General features: G+C 51.0%; 1 protein-coding gene across 2 annotated transcripts; it reads right to left on the bottom strand.

The window, feature by feature from the left end:
• Positions 1 to 1192: 1192 nt before the first annotated feature.
• Positions 1193 to 13205, bottom strand: LOC112954407 (leukotriene C4 synthase-like). Of its 2 annotated transcripts, XM_026047595.1 has the most exons (6): positions 13002 to 13205; positions 3957 to 4617; positions 3274 to 3373; positions 2068 to 2138; positions 1757 to 1838; positions 1193 to 1385 (listed from the first exon to the last, which is right to left on the bottom strand). In XM_026047595.1, exons 2-6 carry the CDS (start codon positions 4012 to 4014, stop codon positions 1259 to 1261), a joined length of 438 nt encoding a protein of 145 aa, XP_025903380.1. In that variant the 5' UTR covers positions 4015 to 4617; positions 13002 to 13205; the 3' UTR covers positions 1193 to 1258. The 2 variants fall into 2 exon arrangements, with proteins under 2 accessions (XP_025903380.1, XP_025903381.1); XM_026047596.1 differs by lacking the exon at positions 13002 to 13205 and having other exon boundaries at positions 3957 to 4635.
• Positions 13206 to 17220: the final 4015 nt, after the last annotated feature.

The raw sequence follows: 17220 nt of genomic DNA, 5'->3' as shown, positions 1-17220 counted from the left end.
GCTGCCGCCTCCCCGGGACGCGCCGCTCCCGGGGCGCTGTGGAGGGAAAAGCCTCAGGCGCGGCTGCCGTGCCGGGTCGGTGGGTGACGGTAACAAACCGCCTTCATCGCCCCGGTTTGCAGCTGAAGAGGAGCAGCCAGCGTGTGCGGGTGCGCATCCATGTTTAGGCGAGGCCTGGACTCTCCCCGCGCCTCATTTATCATCCCTTAGTGCTGGACCCCGCAGCTCCGGGTCTCTCCGCTCTGCCGTGGAGGAGCACGTGCCACCGACACAAGGATCATTCTCCCGCCGTCCCGCTCCAAAGGAAACCAGCCCCGAGTCTCAGGGCTCAGCACCTCTGAAAATCACCTCGTTGCTACCCGCACTCCAGACACTTCTCCCATGGGAGAGGAGATGCCGGCATTGTGCTGCCCAGCAGGGAAGCTGAGGCGCTGCCCGGCGCTCCGAGCCCGCAGTCTAATTTTATTTCTGTTCTAGATGAGGACCCGTGAGGAAATGAACAGCACAGCAAGTATTTTATTGGCAGTAGCTCTCAAACATGTTGTGGCACAGCAGTATTCAAAATTGTGTGTGCAATAGTGGTTACAGGTTTGCTCAGCCTGATTTACATTGTCACCCATGCACAATAGGTGAGAATCACGGCAAAGGCATCAACCATCTGCCTTGGGCGCTGCTGGTTCGCAGGCAGGTGCTTCACGTGGCCCGGACATCAATATGTTTGTAGCCACCCCAGTTCACCCCTCGCCTCTCTTGTTACACCCCAGCCCACAGCTGGTTTCAGACAAATGCCCAGATGTGGAGGGAAAAATACCACCCAAATAGCTCAGTGCTGCCTGCCTCGCCGAGCAGCAGGGCAAGGGGCGTTTGTCTCTCAGGGCAGGACAAGGTGCCTGTTTCGGCGAGCTCTGTGATTGACTCACAGAATCACACAGAATCACAGAATGGTTGAGGTTGGAAGGGACCTCTAGAGATCATCTAGTCCAACCCCCCTGCTCCAGCAGGGACACCCAGAGCCTGTGGCACAGAGTGGCACCCAGGTGAGTTTTGAAGACCCCCCAGAGAAGGAGACTCCACAGCCTCCCTGGGCAGCCTTTTCCAGGGCTCTGTCACCCTCACAGGAAAGAAGTTCCTCCTCACATGGAGATGGAACTTCCTGCATTGCAACTTACACCCATTACCCCTTGTCCTGTCACTGGCCACCACTGAGAAGGAGACTTGAAGGACTCGAAGGAGAGGACACCCATGAGGACCGCGTATGTCACAGCGCGAGGAGCCACAGGACATTCAGGCCCATGTAGTGAGTGAGGAAGAAATGTGAGAGGCCCAGGGCTGCCACTGCGACGAGGACCCAGAGAACTCCGGTGCTGAAGTATATGGGACCGAGCCTGGGAGGAGAGAGCGTGCGCTGAGACCGGCCTGCACGGGGCTGGCACTGACCTCCCCAGGGAGCGCGGAGAGGAGCGCGTGCGATGGCAGCCCCTGCCTGTCCCCTGTCCCCTGCATCGGGTCCCGCTCCCACCCGGAGGCTCCAATGCATCCGCATGGGCTTGGAGCAGCTTCACTCTCGCCCCGTATCCGTCTCTCCGGCGCCAATCCCGGGCTGCGCTCAGGGCCCAGCTCTGGCTGAGCCCATTCAGTCTGGAGCTCTGAGGCAGCCTACATAGGCAGGGGGAGTCCCGAGACCCCCTTCCTGAAGCCCATGACATTCCCAAATGAGAAACTCCGGAGGCTGCTGCTCACTCAAGCAGCTCTTTACCTTCCCGATGACGATGCCTTGTATCCCGTAAAGTACCAGTAGCGAGAGCAGAGATAGATCAGACCCAGGGCTGCAGCCAGACCTACGTTTGAGACAAAAAAGCTCAGTGACTGAATCCAAAGGCTTTCTGGAGCTGCTGTGAACCAAGCAGGTAGCCAGCAGCGGAGCTGGAGAAGTTCTGTGTCCCTCAGTTCCACAGTCCCGTCAGCAACGGAATTACTGCCTAGGTTACTGTTGGGAAGCAGCTCCAGCACTGCTGCCAGGCTGAGGGAACAGAGCTGGGATCAAAGCAGCTAACGGACCATTCTCACCTTGGTGGAAGAAGAGGCCGGCCTGCCATAGAAGTGCCAGGAAAATGGGAAAATATTCGGAGGAATTCACCCTGGCAGGAAAGAGGAAAATTGTAAACAAGGGAGAAGAGGAATATCTTTCTTCTTTTGCCTCCCCTGGCAGTTTCCAGAGACTGTAAACTATTGTATTTAGGAGATGATGCCTCCCTAGAAAACCTCCAGGCTTTCACCTTTTCTCACAGTTCCCTTCCCATCTTTATTTGCAGGAATTAGACAGTGGAAGGACCTGGGTCTCCAGGTCCAGTCCCTGACTGCAGGACGTTTAGCAAAATGAGCAGGTCAGTCCCCACTCAGTGGCTCCATGGAGCACCCCGCACCGCTGCGCAGGTGCTGCGGCTTGAGCCCTGCAGAACAAGCACAAAGGCTCAACTGCAGATGCCGGGGGGAAGCACTGGAGAGAGGTCAGGGTCCCAAAGCTCCGTGTGCTGGAGGACAGGGTTGTGTCATGAGGTACTCGGAGCATCCCAAGGTCCTGAGATGGGATCTCAGTGTCCAGGTCCTCCACACAGGCCAGGATCAGAGTCAGGAGAAGCTGCAGCTCATGGAGACAAGGCCACGGCAGCCTGGGCTTTAAGCAGAGCGCGACGGAGCCCCGGGACCGTCCGCACGGCTCTGCCCTGCGCCCGAGGCAACGGGCACGGGGCCGGGCTGAGTGTCCAGGCTGCAGAGGAGCAGAGCAGGCGGTGCCTGGGCAGGTCCCCATCCCTGCCCTCTCCACACTGCTCAGCTAAAGCAAAGCAGAAACTCTCCCTCTCTGCACCCCTCTGCAGCTGCGTCCGTGGCACAGAAGTCGGATTCCAGCAATCCCATCCAGATCCCTGCTAAGGGCTCTCCGGGAGCCTGTTCATACCAGTGAGTGGAGCTGAGAGCAGTCCTAAGCAACCTGGAGCTTGCCCCTAAAACCAGCCTAAGGCTCAGGTACCAGCAGCTCTGTCTTTCACAGCCCTTCTCTCTACAGCATGGGTTTCTGGTATGATCTCTACCCACAATGGCCGGTGTCTTTAGGGCTCAAGAGCCATCACGGTGCCAGAGCTGACTCACTGGTTCATTCTTGTAACCCTGAGGGAAGCGAGTAACTGCTGAATTACTCCAGCCAGAAACGAACAGCACTGCAGGGCAGATTGCACACAAGCTCTAAAAAAATGCCCTAAAAGAGATATTTCTTACTGTGCTCGAAAGATCCTCTCAAATTCAGGTGGGCCTGAGATCTTTGGAGGAGAAATGCCGTATGCTCGCCTGGCATGGATGACCTGGAGGAGGAAGTAGGCTGCAGTGAGAAAGAAAAAAAAAAGCTTGGGTCAGTAGTTTGGCTTTGCTCTTCTGGACCAGAACTTTGTCAGGGACAGACGTGGATAGTGCAGCCCCCTCTTAACTCAGCGCCCATCAACAGCAAAAGCTGGGTGAATATCCCAGAAACATCTCAGATGCAGAAAGGGAAGGACACAATGACAGTCAAGCAAGGGCAGCACAGTCTTGTGCAACCAGCAGATATCTGTTTTCTTGCTCACATAGTTAACACATCAGCTGTTATTGATAGAAATTATTAAACAGTTCAGATGTACTTTGTTGCTGCCAGTTTTAGCTTTCAAAATTCCTAAAAAAAAAAAAAAAAAATTAAGGATGCTAGGATGCCAGTTCAGAGGAAGGACATCTATAGGACTGCTGTCCCAAAGACTCATTTTGTTGAATTTCACAAATCATGAAATTCATTCCTTCACCGGCTCATCACCTGAAAGCAGGCCAGTAGCAGGGCAGCAGCAGAAAGGGAGCACGAGGGTGCGAGGCAATCAGCAGGCAGACGACAGCTTGACCCAGCCCGTGCTGGGACGCGCCCTGAGGATGGTCCCTACCTTGCTCCAGGACGCCCAAAACCGTCACAGCAGCCAGCAGATGGATCTGATCCAGCATATTGCCTCTTCCGCACCCTGATTTCCTGATCAGAAGCTCCTCTGCTCGGCTTCAGTCTTTCCTAATGTGGCAGCCACCAGCAGCAAAGGTTTGCCCTAATCCAGCAGGGAAGATCCGTATGCGATGCAGAAAACCAGGAGGACTCCGGCTCGCCTGCTGTCCTGAGCACAGCGGCAGTGGGAAGCGACAGAGATTGGCCTTAAGTAGTATTTCAGTTCCCACCCTCTCTTTTCCAGGAATGTGTTATGAGGAAACGGGAAAGCCTGTAGAGAACTAACAAGAGAGATAAGAGAGGGGAACTCGCCTCTGCGTGGGGGAGCAAACCTCGACAGCAACGCGCTCCCGCTGCGCTCGCCGCGCTAAAGCCGAGGCGCCTCCATCCCGCTGGTGCTGCAAACAACAGGGAGGCTTTTGCATGGGTAAAAATCTGCAGAATTCATCAGGATGCAGCACAAAGACAATGGTGCTTTCACATGTGAGTGCAGGGAGCAGCCTGCTTTGCTAATGCCCATCTAACAAGGCAAAACTGGGCGGCTAGGAGAGGACAGCCTCCCTGCGTGGTTTCCTTCCTCTCCATTCATTTGAAGAATTTTCTCCTCAGTCCTGAGGAAAAAAGGAAAACAGGTTAAGACAAAGGGATCATTAAACTCTTTTTGGACAGAGAACCATACCAGACTCAAGCAGCTTACAGAAATTAAATGGTAGCTCTGCTGTTCTTGGTGGACTTTCTAAGACACAAGCAGCTATTTCCCTTTTTGCCTCCCTATAAGGGATCCAAGAGGCTTGAATAACAAAGTTCCCGCTTGGAATCTCTCCAAATACCAAACACAGATGCTCCCATTTTCCAAACATCACATGTGAGATTTATAGTTTCATATCACAACGGAACCATTTCCATTCCAGCAACTGCTTAGAAATATGAGGAACGTTGGGTTTGATTTCCTCTACCTCGGCTGTCAAAGAAACAAAGGACTTTCCTGAATCAGTGGCAAAAGGGCAGAGGTCTCCCAGTGCTTAATGAAGTTTGATTTTCCCTCAGCTCTTTGCCTAATGCAAGGAGCATTTGCAAGGAGTTGGAATGAGCCCCTTCCTGCCCTGACACTAACGTATTTGCAGACAGCGAGTGGTGGACGTGGATGGGAATCTGCCCAGACGCTGATCCAGGGGTTTTGCGGCAGGAAAGGGGCAGGAAGACGCAGCCGGGCGAAGGGGAACAGGGCATCGAGCTGCTGTCAGCACATCAGAAAAAGCTCATTGCAAAATCCTCGCCCCTCGCAGAGGGGGCATTTCTGTCCACGATGGCATCGCGCTGTCGCCTCCTCTTTCTGCAACCGGTTCTCCATGCTGCCATCTAATTGCAACCATTAGGGCCGTGGCATGAGCAGGATTGCGACACTAGCCTGGATTAAAAATGATCTTCCCAAGAAAAATGAGCAACGTGGCCAGCCTGGGGGAGTGAAGAGCAGCTGTCCGGCTCACAGCACCTCTGAGCAGCAGAGGGGAAACATTTCGGGGTGGATTTTGTTAGTCAAAGAGGAAACATTTTGCGTCAGAGCCGCCGGCTGTGAAGCAGCGAGGCCCTTGTCCTTCCTAATCGGTTGCATAAAGAGATAAATATTTTCTGATCTCTTCACAGCTCATCCTTGTGTCCCCTTTCAGTCCCTTTGCAGCCACCGAGTACATTCAGAGTCGCGACGGTGGAACCGCAGTTGGGAGCAGTTAGCATTTTTCTGAAAGCCACATAGGCTTTTGTAGTTCAAAAGAATTAAAAGCCGCATAGAAGATCTTTTTTTAAGTTCCAAAGAATGAGAAAGGGCTCAGCCCACAGCATCTCAGTCTGGCCAACTAACAGCTCCTTACGGTTGGAGCTGCAAAACGCTGCCTGGGTCGCCCTGGCCAGCTGGACTTGCTTATAACACAGATGTGCATTGTTGGAATTAGTGGATGTTGCAGCTAGAATAGAGAGGCTAAAAATGTGGCAAGAAGGTGGCAATCTGAGCCCTTGCCACCACAAAGCGGGCTGTGTTTGGCTGTTCCTGGGAAGAGGGGAAAGGTGGAGGTGATTGTGGCTCTGCTGCTGCCACCAGGACGGTGGAGCGGGCTCCGAGCCAAGCCCTCCGTGCTTGGCCATGGCCTTGAAACCTCTGCACGAGAAGAGCGACCACAGGCTGTGTCCTCTGCTCTGTGCAGAGGATCCTCCTTCCAGAAAGTAAAATGTGTGGTATCGCTCGGTGTGGAAGCTCAGCATGCGCCGGGGAGATGTGTGTTAGCCTGTTGATCTAACATAAAGCACAGATTCCTGAGATTTCCTTATCTGTGGCATATCAAAGAGGTCACATAAATAAACTTTGTTCCTAAATCATTACGCACAGCAAAATATTCAAGGACCAAAACAACCTTTCCTGAGCTGCTTTAACCCTCTGTGTGGATGTCACCACCGCATGGAACAAGACCAGGATCAGTAATTCCCTCTGATATCCCCCGAGTTTTCATCTCGTTGAAACATGAAGCTTCTCCTGTGATGGTGGGAAAGCTTCACTTCAAAGACAAAACATGAAAAACTTTTCAAACCCTTCATTCTAAAAACAATGGAGAAAACCAAGGCTTTGGGAAGTTGTAAAGGCGAGTATACTGTTTAGGGATAACTTGGAGAAATGTTGCAAGCCTTCAAAGCCCTCCTTTCTAAAGCAGTTTGGTGTCCTGGATGCCTATTAGATCTGGCTGCAGAGGGTGTCAGTATAAAAGCAATGCTGGAATGTTCCCATCAATTCATCATCAAAAGGCACTCGCACATGTAAGTGAATAATAACAGTTCTCTTCTGGCTAACATCTGCTAAAAATATTAAAATCGCTTTGGGCCGCCTTGTCTCATAATATTGCTGCATAGAGCCACTTCTTTTTGTGTGTTTTGCCAATTTTCCTGTTCCCTTTTCAGCAGAAATGTCATAAATACAAATAAGCAACAGGAAAAAAAAACACCACCAAAGGGCAACTGCGCTTCTGGCCAGCAGGAACAGGGGCGAAGCTGGAGCGATAAGTGCTCAGGGCAGGAAGGGGGAGGATTTCCCTTGCCCAGGGACAATCAGGCCTTTCAAAGCTCTTTTGGCAGCTCTTATGTTAACGCATGCTTTGCATTATCCTATAATGATGTGGCAAGAAGTCAAGATACCTAAAAGGCTGCAGAGAGCAGCTTCTCTTTTCCCCGAATCAGAGGAGTGGCGAAAGGGGGCCCTTTTGGGGCTTTATCTCTCCGGGGCCAGAAAGGCGGATGCGGATGGTGGCCGTAGGTCATGTTAGGAGGTGCAGCTGGGCTTCGGCAAGGGCAGCTCGAGGATGGATTTTCGAGAGGAGTTTTCACGGCAGCTCCGCAGCGAGCGGAGGCGACGAGGCTGCGGGTGATGGTTGCAGGTGGTGCAGCAGCTTGTCATGCCAAATCCCTCTCCTGGGTGTGTCAGAGGAAAGGAGAAGTTTCATGGAGGGAAAGAAGGGGTGTTTTATGGGGAGATGGGCAGGAGGAGAAGTGCTCTGCAGTCCAGCTCTCATACAGGCACCTGCATTGGGATCTCGCTGCTGGAAAAGAGCTGCAAAACCCTCCCCAGGGGCTCCCTTCCAGACGCCCTCCTCGCAGCTCTGTTTGGGCTCCTGCCCTCACCTCGCTCCTTGCGCAGCAGGGTGTTCACAGCCACGGAGCAGCTCCCACCACGAGCAGCACGAGGGGCCTGCGCTGAGTGAAGACGTTGGGAGCTGCACGCCCAGCGTGCGGGAGACAGGAGGGTGCTTTGTGAAGCCAATGTGGTCAGCAGCGATAAGGCTTTTGAAATACAGCTTTTGAGGGAGCCAAACAAAGACACTGCGGACAAGGGCAGGAAGTTATTTGGCCTGTTGCCCTTTGAACTGTGCTGCTCTTGGGCCAGGAAGATGCACCGAGCAGCAATCCAAAGGATGGGGAGGTGGGAAGGACACGGAGCCCGCGGCTCGTGTGACCTGCGCAGGCCGGCGAGGGCTGCGGGTGCTCTGCCCTTCCCGTAACTGAGGGGTTGCCAGCCCTGCCCGGGACATGGGTTATGCAAACAGCCAAGCCCAGGTAATCTTGAAGGGGTCCTTGTCCCTTCTGCTTCCAGTGGAGAGTCTCACTAGAGCCGCTCTCCCATCAGTTTTGGGCCGGTACCAGGCAGCACGGAGCATCCCGAGCGAGAGGGCAAGCCCGGGGAGGATGAGTTTCGGCTTGCTGGCTCTCCCTGCTCCTGGCCTCTGTTCCCGAGCGCTCGATCCGAGCTGGCCGAGGCCGAGCTGGCCGGGCAGAGCCGGTGGGTCTGGCGCCGAGAGCCGCGGTGCCCGTTGGCCTCGGGAGCCGCTCCGCACATGTGCGACTCCTCCAGCCTCGCGGCTGAACAGCCAGGCCCAGACTGGGCTCCGCTGCCTAGCACTCAGTGTTGGCTCTGGCAGGAGGGGTTTCGTGTCGCAGGGATCCAGGACTTTGCAGGGGTTGCGAGCTGGGAAGTTCTGCTCTTCCCAAGGCAAGGAAGGCTCTTGAGAAGCGGCTGGCGAGCTCATCAAGAAGAGGCAGCTTTTGTTAAAGGGGAGAAGCTGCTGCATGCTAGGCACAGGGAGGTCACCAATGTCACCCTGGGCCAAGGGGACTGCTTGAAAAACAGCTGGGCTTATTTATAGGGTGTGAGGTGACTGCATGATGCAATTGTGTAAAAGAACAAACAGCCAGAAACACTGCTGAGTACCAGACCTGCCTGCATGCTCTTGCTTTTAACCACGGGGAGGCTGAAATAGCAGTTCGGGCGATGTGACAGCGCAAGGCTATTTGCCTTCTGCCAGCCTACGGATGTGATGGATAACATCTATAAGTGCTCTGACAAGAAGAGGATTCACCAGATGACTTCGGGCAGCTATTCAAGCTCCTGGTTACAACTGCGCCTTCTGTGCCCTTGAGTTCTGCTAGAGAAAAGGGGAGAAATAACCTGCAGTAGTTTGGGAATTTCTTGTAGATCTTGTCACACGTAGTCCTACGCTGCCTCTGGTTTTCTGACAGGTTTTCATGGGCCTCTGCCAGCAAGATGCACCCAGTGCAGGCCCATCCATTTTAGGGAGACTCAGCACCACACTAGGGATTTGGACAGGTAGGGGAATAATAGGACCAGAAAGCATCCAGTAATACTGTATGGCGGGAAGCCACCCACTCCCCCAAGTGAGTTCCCTCCCTGGGACCTCCGACCACGACACCCTCAGAAGCACCTCAGTCAAGTGCAGTAGACCAAGGAGTTCACCCCGCGCTATCCCATTGCCGGTGGAGTAACTGCATCTGCTAGCGGCCTCAGCTGTGTTAAATGGTTCCCTTCCTCTGCTCAGACACCCGTGCATTGTCTGCCTAAGCCAAGCAGAGGAAAAAAGGCCGATTTGATCCGGGTTGCAAGAACTGCAGCCAAGCGCAGCACACAGCTCCAGGAACCTGCTCTGTCGCCTTTGATCTGGTCATCACAGCTTTACATGGCCATCTAGTCCTTTTGTTTGGAGTCTGTAGAGACCCCAAACCAGGGCTACACTCTGGAGTTTTGCTGATTACATGTAACAGCTTGTTCCTTTCGGTCACTGTCTCGGTCTGCTCATGCAGAATAACCTTCTTAAGTTTGGCCTTTGCTATGGTTCTGCAAATAGCAAAGAATAATTTGCCCTGACCTGTAAGTGGACAAAAGAGACTAAACTTTTGGCAACAGGAGTGACAGCACTAGAAATGAAATGTATATGTATGTATAAAGGTAGAAAAATATTTAAAGAAACTCAATCTCAGATTCCTACAACTGCTGGAGGAGCAATGGGGTCCCATCAACTATTTTAAAAACCTTTCACTAAGCCACATGCCACAAAAGAAAGTTAACATTGCTCTTACTTACATGACTGCTCATCATTTGCCGATATAATACTAAAGGGATATTGCCTATGCATAGGTAACTAAATAGGATTTAAATTAATTTGCATTCCCAAACCAGTAACTGCTTGCTGTTAGAATGGCAGAACTCTGCAGAACAGCCACAGCGCTCGATCCAGGTATATCCAAAGTGGAACATGGACATCCACCTCCAAAGGGGGTTACTGCAAACCTAACTAAACCAATAAGGAAAATATTCTGCTATATTTTCTATCAGATTCAATATTTACCTTAGATTAACCTGGCCAGCTACTATTTGCTGAACCCTTATTTCTTTGCCAATGATAATAGCTCATATTCCTTCCAAAGGCCTCATGATGATAAACCCTTTTAGTATTTAACTTTTTTATATTACTAAACTTCTTTACCATATACATCCCCTTTCTTAATCCTACATACTTTTAACATCATACACACACACACACACACACACACACACACATACATATAAAATATGCATACACAATCAAAAACTCCATGCAGACATGTAAAGTGGACCCTGGTCTAGTAATCAGTTTCTAACAACTAGCAAACAATTAGGAACAAGTTTCACTCAATAAGGAGATTTTGCTGAGTTTGCCTCATGTCCAAAATCTTTCTATTCAGGAAGGGAGGAGGATCCATCTGATTCTCTTTGCTGTCTCATAAAAAGGTATCAGGAAACTGCCTCTAACAACAATCTATGCAGCACTGCAGAGAGCTTGCAGCTCGGCCTGCTTGCACTTTGCACACACATCGTTCAGCAGCAACAAGAAGAAAATTTCTTGTCACTGAACTGATGGGCAGGTAAAAATTTACCTTTTGCCCCAAAACATCAAAGGAAGTTAATTATGTTTTTTGGTAAACTAAGTCAGTTGGCTGATTCAAGTTCTACATATTGTAAAAATCCCCTTGGAAGAAAAGCAGAGGCTAAAGGGGAAACATAAAACAAATAAATGTCATAAACTGGAAGGGTAAAACAAATAGCGAGCTTATCTGCTACTTCAGTGGGCTGTTATAATCGCAGTTTCTAAGGGGGCAGAGCAGCTGCAAGGCTGTTCGTCTTGGCATGGTTAACATGCTCGGGAAGAATTCAATCTCCGAGCTAGGCTCGTTTATTGCAGGAAAACTAAACCGAAGGAGCATAAATCACCACCATATTTTGAACTCCGGAATTTGTGTTGGAGAGCGGCAACATTCCCTGAGGCACAGCTGATATTTTAAATTTAATCTTAATCAGGCCTGCCTTTTCATTCCTCCTCATTCTTATTGTTTCCACGGAGCTAAGGTAGCAGCTTGCCTTTATAATTTGATCTCTTGCTTTCAGTTATAATACTCACCCTATGATTAATTCACGCTTTGAGTGATAAGATCTAACTCTGAGCCGTTTCACTTGAAAAGGAGAGCAAAGGCTGCCGTGTTTCCCTTGTGCAACCCCACCATTCTTTTCATGCTTCTACCAAGCAGACATTTTCTGTAACTGATTGTAGGTTATTTTCACTATCCTCTCAGCCCACGTTTCGAAGGAAGCTTCTCGTTCCCCAATTTCTGTTTGCTTTTTTAATAACCAACCAGCTCTGAAATCAATCCCCACCTTTGCTCTCTCTTGGGGTTTCTACGTGAGAAAGCTCCTATGTCTTTTTAATCTGTAGAGAATACTGCAGGATTTGTTTCGCTTGCACATAGCTACAGTGCTGCTTTTAAATCCGTGACTCACCCTTTTCCCTGGAAACATTATTAAAACAGCTTTCTTACACATATGCTTTCATAGCAATTTCCAGTTTCTCAGCCTGCTGCATGGAAAACACAGGTTTTCTAACCTCAGGATGGCAAAGAACAGCAAAAACAGCACATCCGTTGGATCCGTTGGAAGGAAATCCAGTGATTTCAGACTCTCATTTACATCCTCTTTGGTTCTTATACTCTTGTTTAGACCTTTGATCTTTGATTTCTGAAATAACAGTGAACGTGATTTCCTTTATTTTGCCCATAAAATAAGCAGCAGTGGCAGCAAGATATGAAGGCTGTGGATATACCGAGAGGAAGGGCTGCACAGTTCCCTGGAAGCGAGTCAGGGTGAACAGAGATGTTCAGTGTTAATAAAGGGAGAAACCAACGCCTAGCCCCTCGTCTGCACCTTGTGGAGCACAAGCAGCTCCAGAGCAGATGTCCAGGCTAACACACAGACAGCCTTGGCCTTCTCCATTGGGAGCATCTGCCTCTGCAGGGATACTTCCTGATCCCAAGCACGTAAACGTGTAGCTCTGCTGTTCTGCTTCCAAGGGTCCAGATACCATCCATCAGAAAGAGTTTTCAGATGTCTACAAGGACAACAGCAGGCGCAAGGCTGGGTCTTGGGCCCCCTGGGCCTCAGGGAGCTCATGGGACAAAATACAACATCAACACAGATGTTTTCATAAAAGAACTGGCCAGTTCCTCTCCACAGCACACCCCTTTTCCCTGTTACTGGACGCTTTCTATGCGCAGCTCCAAGCACATGTCCAAGCTGACACGACTAAAGCAGCAGCAATCTTCCTCCACAGTCACTGAAATCAGGGCGCAATGCAAACTGCATGGCAATATTACCTTGGGTTTGTCTGCTGTAGCCATGCAGGAAAATGCAGAGTATTCCCAGGGAAAATCCAGGCAGATCACGAGGTTGGAGCCACTGAAGCTGCCTTTGCTAGACACAATTCCATGCAGCAGGCTGGGAGCAGGCCCGTTCGCAGCCCGGCTGCTGCATCCACGCGCACTTAGCTGCCTTCCCGCTGCTTCCCAGCCTGGCAGCCCCCTGCTCCGCCTGAACAAGCCCTTAGGAAGCGCCCTGTTGCTTCTAGATTCCAGGGGACGAGCAGCCGAGGGATCCCCTCTGGACACGGCACCCAATGCCTTCCCAGGAGATTACTCGCACAAGCGCGAGCACCAGCAAATCCCATAAAGCCTTCGCTCCTGGCTCCTTGGCTCCCAAAAAAAAAAAAAAAAACCTGTGAAGGGAAATCCGTGCCCCGCTCCTAAGCAGCTAACGCCAGGTTACAGGTAGCAGCTTCCCAAAGGTCTGCGCGTTACTCACCAGGACACGGAGCTGTTTGCGAGGGGCCGGGAGCCCCCAAGGGCCTCTCCTGCATGGAGCGCTCGGCCATGGCCAGGCCCTGAAACGCCCGGGACAAGTCCTATCCCCGGAGATGAGGAGGGAATTGGACCCTTGGAATATAAATCTACAGCGATTTTTTATTCCCCGTCTTCTTTTCTTGCACAGAATGGAGTCTCATTTTGCGGAGAACAGCGGGAAGTTCAATGGGAAATTGAAATGTCCCTGCAGGGAGAGGAGGGCACCAAGGGAGTGCGAGACCGGGCCCAACGCTGCCCGCCGAGCACAGGTGCTGGGCACCAGCGCGGGGAGCGAAAGCCTCTCTGGACGGGGATTTTGTTGCATTTTTACCACCAGAAGGCAGTGGGGAGCCGCAAATCGGAGCAGCTGCAGGAGCCTCCCCAGGAGGGCTGTGCGGAGGAGGGAAACCTTTGTTTTTTACGCACTTTTTTTCCCCCCCTTATTCTGCCTCTTCTTTGCCTGCCTAAAGGAAAGCCCTGGGGACTGCAGCTTACAAAGAGAGTCTTGTAGTCATATGATAACAAACAAAATACGAAACTGCCTATTTGGGTAATAACCCTGTAAGACAAGAAAATAAAATCACTAAAAGAAACCAACAACAGGGGGAGAGAGGAGATGATACTGAAAATCGCAGCACACAAGCAGCCTAGCGGGGCAAAGTGTTGGAAGTGCTTTACCTTGTAGGCAGTGCAGCCTCCCTAGGCATGTTAAGTGGTGCCCTACGCACCCAGGGAAGGAATCCCAGCCTGGAATAAACTTGCCCAAGATTTGTGGCCACTCCTTGGAGCAGAAAATCGTTGGGTGTGTGCAGGGCACCTTTCCATCGGGCTCAAGTAGGTCAGGGAAGCTCCCGACTAGTGCAGCAAAATGCAGCCCCCAGGTGAGATTTGGAGATCCGAAACCATTCCCAACAAGACACATGGGAATGAACGGCACTGGCCGGGCTGAGGAGCGGGGCACGAGGAGCAGATGGAGCTGCCAACGGCTGTAGGTTCTGCAGAGACTCTGGCTGCTTTTGTGAGGCTGCTTTAAACCTGCCGCATGAAATGGCTCTTAAGGAGTTTCCATTTATTGGGAAATATTTTCACTTGACTACTCCCAAAATTGAAATTCACTCTACCTGTGAAATGGATATGAATCTGCAACACATGCAGACCTGGTCACCTACCGAAACCTTCTTGGCATGAACACACTCATGGACCAACACTTGAGCAATGATTCTCCAACAGTTCCTCAACACTGCTCTTTATTTTATTCATTTTTTTTCCTTTGTGAGGGGCTAACCGATCCAAGTCACTCTGCCCATAGTTCCGTCAGTGATGCACAACCTAATGGTCACCGGGCAAAATATCCTTCATACTGGTAGGGCTGGTTAAACGCTGGTGCCACACTGCAGTTGTGCCGTGACCTTGACCTTCCTGCCCGGGAAGCATGGATGGGAACGAGTTATCTCTGTGAGGGGTTTTCCTTGGGAGATATTTCTCGGAAGCAGGTCCATCCTCTGCAGCACTGACCTACAGAGCTCCAGCAGCTCCGGCACATTTAATAGCGGCAATGTAAGAAGTTGCCAACACAGCCAGTCTCCCACCTGGGCCATGCAGCAGAAGATACTGTTCCCTCCCAAGGACACCTGGATGAGACATCTGTCCCACCTTAGCCGTTCTCATGCAGAGTGAAGCCCAAATCTATATTCATCAGCAATTAGAGCGGGCTTTGGAGATTCAGTTTCACAAGCGGTTTAAGCTTACCTGCCTCTGTTGCTCCTGAAAAGGACAGTCCTGCTAATCCAGCTGAAATCAAATGGAGCGTGTGCCTGACTCAAGGCTCCGAGCAGCCGGGTGAGTGGGAGCGCAGAGGAAGGAGGGAGGCGCAGGGCAGAAAACTGGAAATACAAAGGGAGGGCTGCGTGTGAAACCACCTGTGAGATCTGAGAGAAACCAGGATGAAAAGCAGAGTGTAAAAAAAAAAAAAAGTTTAGTGTGTTCACACACTAAAAAAAAAAAAAGTTTATGTGTGTTCATCTATTAACCACATCTGGGTTTTTATTTTTTTAGAAGAAACGGAAATTTTGCTGTTCAGACAGGGATAAAGCTCCCCCAAAACAAGTGAAATATTTGTCATCAGGCTGCTTGGCTCTGGGAGCAGATCCGCTGCAGATGGGAGAGCGGAGGCTCTGCGCAGGTCATGGAGTTAAGTGCTGCTAATTCTCTGTTTATTGACTGGTGCAAATGAAGATTAGGGTGGGCCAGTGGTGTGAGGGAGCCTGGTGCTGTTTGCCAGGCACACGAGGAGGGAAACTGCCCTCGCGATCCTGGCCACGAGGCCTCGTGCGGATCTGGAGCTGTCATGTCTCAGGAGGCAGGATTTTTTTTTTTTTAAAAAGGAGGACAAGTCTTGGACCAGATAAGTCACCTCCTAGCTGGCCACGTGCAAGCTGGCACTGTTCCATGGTGGTATTTTTGTGCTGCTCTCTGGACACCACTTGCAAAGGAAGCAAATCAGAAGCGAGCGCAGCGCGCGCTTGCCTGTAGGCACGGAGCAGCTGTGGGAGGAGAGGAGCGCGCTCGCCAGCCTCAACCCCTCCGAAACGAGTGAGCTAAAGCGGAAAGACTCCATGTCGCCGCAGCGCGGGCATTTGGCCAGACTCGTAGCGCAAATCACGGTCCCTGGGCCATGGGTCCTGGTGGGATGGTCATGTCACCCTCTGTCCCACCAAGCTGGAGAGTCGCTGCGGCCCTCGGGCTGCCCAGGCAGTGGTTGGGGGAGCTGCTGGTGGCCTTGGCTCCCCAGTGAGGAACCACGACGTGCAGCCCTCCAGCCCGGCAAGACACCTGAAGCTCAACCCTCGTCATAGGTAGTAACTACGGCCTGGAAAAAACGCTGTTAAGTGTAAACCCCTCAGGGAAGACACGTTTTGGGGGCATTCAGAGGAGGCTCTCCAGCAAATCAAGGTCTAGTGCACAAAAGTTCTTAAGGAAAGGGGCACAGCTTATGTGCCTGGCAACGGGTGTCACGCTTACATAAGCTGTAGTAGCTGTGATACAACCTAAGAAAACCATTGGGGTCTCCTTATCTTACATCAAGACCAGACTTGCATCTCTTATCTTCCCTTGAATATTTCTGGGTTTCTGAGCACAAAAAGTTTTCTGTAAATTCTGTAAAAAATCACAGGGTCATTTCCCAGCCTCTCCTGCCCTTATGATATCAGATGCTTTGCTTATCTTCCTCCACTTCCTTATCACGTCTCCCTGCCTCTTCCCATCCATCTGCTGGTACTCTGACTCTGGTTCACTGTTCTTTTTGCTACTTAACCTCCTCCCCTTATTACAATTATTTTTTAACATTTCTTACATTCACCTTTATTATTTTTGAAAATGACAGATTTTTTTTTCTTTCAGATGTTCAGGCCTCTCTGCTTTGACAACAGAAGTGCCTCTTGCCTTGCTCTTTTCTCCGCCAGGATTCTCTCCAGAGACCTCAGTGCGAAGAAATGTGTTTTCCATGGAGGGCGAACCAGAGCGCATGGACATTGCCCTGTACAGGGATGTGGGCTTGTCTTCCCTACTGCGGTTCAAAGTTTGAAAGAGCAAAAGTCAGCGTTCTCCTGCTGGTCATCTGCTTTGCTGCCTGCTGTCTGTCACTGCAGTGTCTCTAATGCCCTGCGACTCCCGGCTTGCTTTATTTTCCACTCACCACTTGCCAGTTTTCCAGAGAATGAGATCTGAAAAGATCTACTCCTAATGCTGGACACGCAAGGAGAATCCAGGCGCTGTGGCAATGCACTAAAGAGGATTAAGAATGGAAAGTACCTGCTTGAAACGGCCGGCTTTTCTACCTGATGAAGAGTCAGGGCAGGAAAAATACCCCTGCAGGGCAGTTATTCAAAGCTGCCATTCACTCATAAACTGTGCACTGCCCTTCACCTCTGAATCCAATATATTCTTGAATGGGTAACCTGAACATCAGACTTTTCTGGCTTAGCCACGCTGCCTGTTTCACAGCTCGCAGAATTAACTTCCCAACAGAGAACAACAGGACTTTGGTGGTGAATCTAGACAACTCTCTTGAGCTCCAGCCTGCTCCCACCTAAGCAGTTTCCTTCAACAGTGTCGTGTTTGCTGTGCAGTCTCTGCCATCCCTTTTTCTTTCGTCGCCCCTATCCCTGGCGTTCCACAGACTG

This window comes from Nothoprocta perdicaria, unplaced genomic scaffold (assembly GCF_003342845.1).
Source record: "Nothoprocta perdicaria isolate Ctin4 unplaced genomic scaffold, notPer1 scaffold_5, whole genome shotgun sequence".
Lineage (NCBI taxonomy): Eukaryota > Metazoa > Chordata > Aves > Tinamiformes > Tinamidae > Nothoprocta > Nothoprocta perdicaria.
The sequence above is the reverse complement of the archived record's forward strand: the minus strand, read 5'-3'. Positions and strand labels throughout refer to the sequence as shown.